Source organism: Eurypyga helias, unplaced genomic scaffold (assembly GCF_000690775.1).
Source record: "Eurypyga helias isolate BGI_N326 unplaced genomic scaffold, ASM69077v1 scaffold442, whole genome shotgun sequence".
Taxonomy (NCBI): domain Eukaryota; kingdom Metazoa; phylum Chordata; class Aves; order Eurypygiformes; family Eurypygidae; genus Eurypyga; species Eurypyga helias.
In genome coordinates this window covers 6301-11631 of record NW_010237579.1, presented here as the reverse complement: position 1 = coordinate 11631, position 5331 = coordinate 6301, and the positions used below count along the sequence as shown (strand labels likewise).

Genomic DNA, 5331 nt, shown 5'->3' with positions numbered 1-5331 from the left:
AGGAATGAACCTGGGTGTGAGCTGGGGGAGAACTGGCAGAGCTCTGGTACTTGATGTTTGTTCCCAGCTTTGACCAGATGCAAGTATCCAGGCCTAAACCCTCTCAATGTACCCACTCAGAGTCTCTTGTCATCGCAAACTGGTGGTACTGTCCAATTACAAAGGCAGAGCTCCTCCAACATAAAAGTGCTGAATGAGGCCAGCATATAGAGAGCCCACTCTGAAGCCTGTTTCTCAGGCATAAATAGCTGTGTCACAAGGTTAAATCCCAGCCACAATGACTTCAAATTTTGCATTTTAGCATTGTACAGAGCAGTTGAGCCGTGGCCGTTGCCAAGTATACTTGTAATGTGGGCCAGAAGTGCGCAGGTGATGAATGTCTTCGTTTCCTCCTTCAGCCGCTCAAATTGCACATTCGACTCGTGAGTGTTCCCTCCTTCCCCCACGTGTGGGTGCGCATACATGCGGGTGCAGGTGCATCACATGTACTCTGTCGTGGTGCCCGCACCTGTAGGACTATTCCTTACTCTTTTCATTCCAATTTGGTGTTATTTGAGAACGGGAGGGAATAAAATCTGCTCTTCTGCAGATGTGTGGTTGTGAGGGCAAGGGAAAGTAGAATAAATTTTCAGCATTTGGGGTTTTCAACTGCATCCAGGATTCACCAACTCCTCCTCCTTAATGGAAGTTAAGAGCTGCTGGAGTATTAAGTCATTGAACTGTCAGTGAGGCTGTTCTTTGACAGCTGACAGAGTGGAGGAATGAGATTTATCCAGCCGGCCTTTTATTCTTTCTAAATCCTCTGTTTGAGTGTCTGTCAGGGTGAAGGGCCTATCTGGGGTGGTGCTGTCAAAGCCAAAACTCTCCTCTTAGCGATCCTTCCCCTGCCTGCAAATAAACCAAACCTGAAGTGATTTTTGAAGAAGTCAAGTTTCTTGCAGCTTTTTCCTTCTTGTGTTCCTGTCTAGAGAAGAGTTTCTGCTCTCATAGTCTTTGTTGCTGTGAAAACATGAATTGGTCTTGAACACCGCTTTTTCTGGGGGGGAAAGGGGTGGCAAGGGGGAATAATGAGAACATTGCAGAGCGTGAGCAATATATCATGAGGCCCTGGAGAAGGCTGGTCTTTTGTGAATGAAATGGGGAGAGTAGTGTAGCTGTAGGATCTCTGGAGTCTTACATCAAAAGTGGGATTGGGTCACTATTCTTCATCTGTGCCCTGGCTGCAGCAGAGGAATTCTATGCATTTTAATTTTGCCCGATGCCGAAAGCGTGCAGAAATCCGCACTTACGTTCACTGGTAGTAAGTACTACGGACTTACGTAAACAGTACTTTATGCTTGTGTGTTACCTAATGCTGCAGAAACTCACTGTCAGCACCACTAGATACTCCAGTGCCTGGTGTGTATTGGTGCCCTTGTTCTGGCTAGATGCAAGGACACCGCACGTGTAACGCTTAATGGTGGGAGATCTTTCCCGCGAGCTAACATAGCCACAGCCAGCCTGCTTGATACAATTGTTCTTATCCTTTGCATCTGAAGCCCAAAAGTGCATGTGCACACCCGGTTTGCGCAGCAGTTATATTAAGATGCTTTATTATCTTGGCTCGCTGTTGAGCTAAGCCTACGTTTTAGCCTTGGATTGCTTTCTCTGTCCCAATTATAGCTTCGGTTAATTGTTTCTAGGAGGGCAAAAAGCCAAATAAAACATAAAGCAAGAAATAAATATAAAGCGCTGAATACACTAATGATGCAAAAGCCGTGTGATGAGCATTGGCCGAACAGTTGGAAAGCTAGTCTTTTGTCTGAATTATAGTAGACAGCAAGACAGAAAAATATTCTAACACTAGTAAATAAATATGTATTTCCTTTGTGGTATGAGGTTCTTGCTGTAATCTTTTTCCTTTACTATCTCTGTAGTCTCAGAGAAAATAGTCATGCGGGTGCCTTATCACTTTTAAGCTTTGGACAGCCAGCTATTTCAGATTTAAATACAACAGCCCCATTCTTAACCCATGAGTTTCAGGCTCTCCTTTTCAAGCTTGAGGTAGTCCAGCCTCTCATAGCTCTGTTCAGACTGGGAAACTCTTCTGATCTTTGACAACTTACACAGTATTTATTGTGCTGCCTGCTGAAATTTAGTGTGCCCTGCTAGCGCTGCTGCCTGGGGCCAGTGCTGATGGTGGTGGTACCCATGCCCCCTGGCTTGCTGTGTGGGTGGGTAAGCTGTTTGGGTTTTGGGTGGTTTTTTAACATTCCTAAACCACATTGTAAAGACATGATGGGATGGTTAAGTGGAAAAGAAGGCATTTCAGGGTGAGAAATGCCCTCTTATCCTGGAGAGAACCTGGGAAAATATGGTGGACTGACCAGCGACAAAGCTGGAGAATAACCAGTCTCCTGTTGGTGCACGCTGCCCCAGGCATTTGAATGGGTGCAAAAGGTGACTGGCTGGGCTGAAACTGAACCCACCTGGTGGGTTCTTGGAGTCAGGCCTAAAGGAAGGAATGGTTTTGCTCAACAAGAGCTTAGTCCTGATTTTTCCGAGATGACTAGACATAGGAGGCAAAGGGCCTTGTTTGGAAATACAGGGCTAGGGGTACTTCTGTCAGAGTGGTGCAAGTCTGAGAGCTGTAGTCCAAGTTCCTAGTCCCCAGGTCTTGTAATAAAAAGGTATATTCTGGCACTTGGCTTCTAGCTCAGGTGCTTTTGCAGACTGGATGTTAGAAGTTAGCAGTATCTCTTAATAAGCTCTGGCCCTTTCTCCCTTCTGGCTGTAGCTTCTCACCTCTTTCTTCTGGGTTTCCTCTCCTGCAGAGCCAGACTATGAAGTGTTTCTAAATGCCTCTAAAACACCCAAGTTTTCAGATGACCCCACCGAGCTCAACTGCAGGATCACAAACGCACAGGACACCAAAGCAAACATCCGCTTCGCAGTTTCCTGGTACTACAGGCAGCGCCTGCGCAGCGACGATGTGGTGACAGAGGAACTCCTGGCCACGATGGATGCAGACTGGACTCTGCTGCTTGGGGACAGGAGCAGAGAGCGGACTCAGAATGGGGAAATAATCTTCTCCAAAAAGGCTGCTGACACCTTCAGTTTACGAATCCAATGGACTTCAGAAAGTGACAGAGGGGATTATTTCTGTGTCATCTCTGCATGGAGTAGGCACCGCAACAACAGCTGGGTAAAGAGCAAAGATGTGACTTCTGCATCTGTCGGCATTTTCTGGGCTACACAAGGTATGAACCTCGCACTTATTTACTGAAAGACCTGGATAGCTGATATAGTTTTCTCTTGAGTAGGCACATCAGCAAGAAGGCCTGCTAATGGGCTTTGGAAATGGCATTCTGTGTTACAAAGAGGAAAGAACACTATTACCTTGTGTAAAGATCCCTTATTTGTGGAGGGTAGTAGCTATTTAACAGCACTCACCAGTTTTATGCAATAGTTTGGAGTGGAAGTGCAAAGCAGAGATACGTCAGTCAAACTGTGCTGAGACTTCCAGGGGCTGGGCTGTCATTGTGGCAGGGGTGGCATCCAGCAGTGATGCTGGGGTCGTTGCCCCCTTTCATGATGCACAGTATTTTGGTCTCAAGGATGCATCTTGCTGCTAACAACTGTGTTGTCCTGAGGTGAAAAGAGGAATGTCACTCACTTTAAGTCTTTGTCTGCCAGTTTGAGAGGTTTTTCTTCTCTCTTTCCTGCAAGCCCATGTTTACAAGACACTTTTGAGGAAGTTCATGGGCATAGTAGTACCAGAGTATCGAAAATAAATGAGTGGAAGAACAAAATAATTCTGTGATTTGCTTGGATCTGGGCCCTTTCTAGGCAGAACTGAACTAGCTCTGTTCAGTATTTAAACTGACTCTGGGAGCATTTCTTGGAAGTTAAATAGTTACCTGAATTACTTAACACTGGTTTAAAATGGGTGTATGTACCTTGGATGTCTTCTAGAGTGATACTGTTTTGGCTTAGATGTGAGGTCATGCAAGAGGGTCTGTTGGATAGGGACAGAAGGAATAGGATAACCTAGAATGTAATGTCTTTGGCAAAACACTGTGCTTAGCTAAGCTGAATTTATCCTGACAGATTTGTTTAACAGCCTAGCTCAGGCAGCCACAGGTGGAGAACCATATTTCAGAGACAAATAGTTAGAAATTAGTTTAAAGTTGTTTAGGGATAATCCCTAAACAGCTAATTGGAGAGCTGCTGCTGTGATTGTGCTTCAGCGGAGAAAGAAATGGTGGGCTCTCTGCTCAGTACTCTGTCCCCAGACCAAGCATGGTCCTCAAAGGTAATTTTTTTTTTTTCACTGAAGCTGGCTTCTCCAGCTGGAATGAGAGATCTCAGTGCTGAATGCTGGTCACAATTGTTTCTGTTGGTATGCCACAACACGGAATGTGTGTATGTACACGCACACGTGATGGATCATCGCCTTTGGAGCAGCTAGAGAGACCAGCTGGAGTTGAAAAGTCTCAGCCTGTGTTGACATTTCTGAGGGAAAACAAACCGTGACAGGTGTGAACATTCCCTTGTTTCTGGTTTTATTCCAAAAGCTCTGCTAATTTTGCAACACAAATGTAAATGTTATAGTCCCCATGCTGAAAAGTACATTTTGTTGGTAAATCTTGGAGTTTTGGGGGGTTTATGATGTGAAAGTGAGCTCTCACACAAACACCTTCTCCTCCTGAATAGGTGTTTTGTATATATAGGTTTGATTTTTTTTTCCCCCCTTCTTCCTTTCCACCCCTCATGCACACACCCTCCCTGCCTTCCCTCCCCCAACTCTTCCAGCAGTCTAGCCCCAGATGCCTTTCTCTGCGTGCCCTTTCCCTGCCATATCCTGTCCGTGTGAGCTCCAGACTCTGCTGTGAGCCCAGCGTAGCCAGCAACTACTAAGGAGTTAATCTGCTGCTGCCTTTGCGCTCTGACTGTTGTTTTGACAAGAATCTCTGGTGATTTGAGTCCCTAACTGCTCCCAGTGCTTATAAAATCCAGCAGCCAGGCTCCCACGTGTTTGCCTAAGGAGAGAACAGATATTTGCCTCTTCCTTGGAGGACTTGTGCCTACACAGGAGCTTTTCTTCCAACTATTTCATTACTTGCGTCGTCTGTGTTAACTTCTCAGCGGTGATTGGAGAGGAGGACTTTGGAGAAATCCCACTTTGGAAAAGGTTGCTCTGAGTTTCTGAGAAAGGAGAAATGGTTTTTTGTTGTGTCTGGGGGTGATGTCAGCACAGAGGGGTATTCAGGATAAGGAAGCCTTTGCTTGACATGTAAACATCATGCGGAGTTGTCAAAGACCTTTTTGTGTGTGTTGTATAAGTGGTAT

The 5331-nt window shown here is 45.6% G+C and overlaps 1 protein-coding gene across 1 annotated transcript in view; it reads left to right on the top strand.

The window, feature by feature from the left end:
• Positions 1 to 5331, top strand: part of LOC104506509 (prostaglandin F2 receptor negative regulator-like) — a gene marked incomplete at both ends in the record, with an annotated part of 17402 nt that overhangs the window by 6886 nt on the left and 5185 nt on the right. The window contains one exon of the mRNA XM_010147481.1: positions 2814 to 3239. Coding sequence (XP_010145783.1) covers positions 2814 to 3239 — 426 coding nt within the window. The remainder of the gene's footprint in view (positions 1 to 2813; positions 3240 to 5331) is intronic.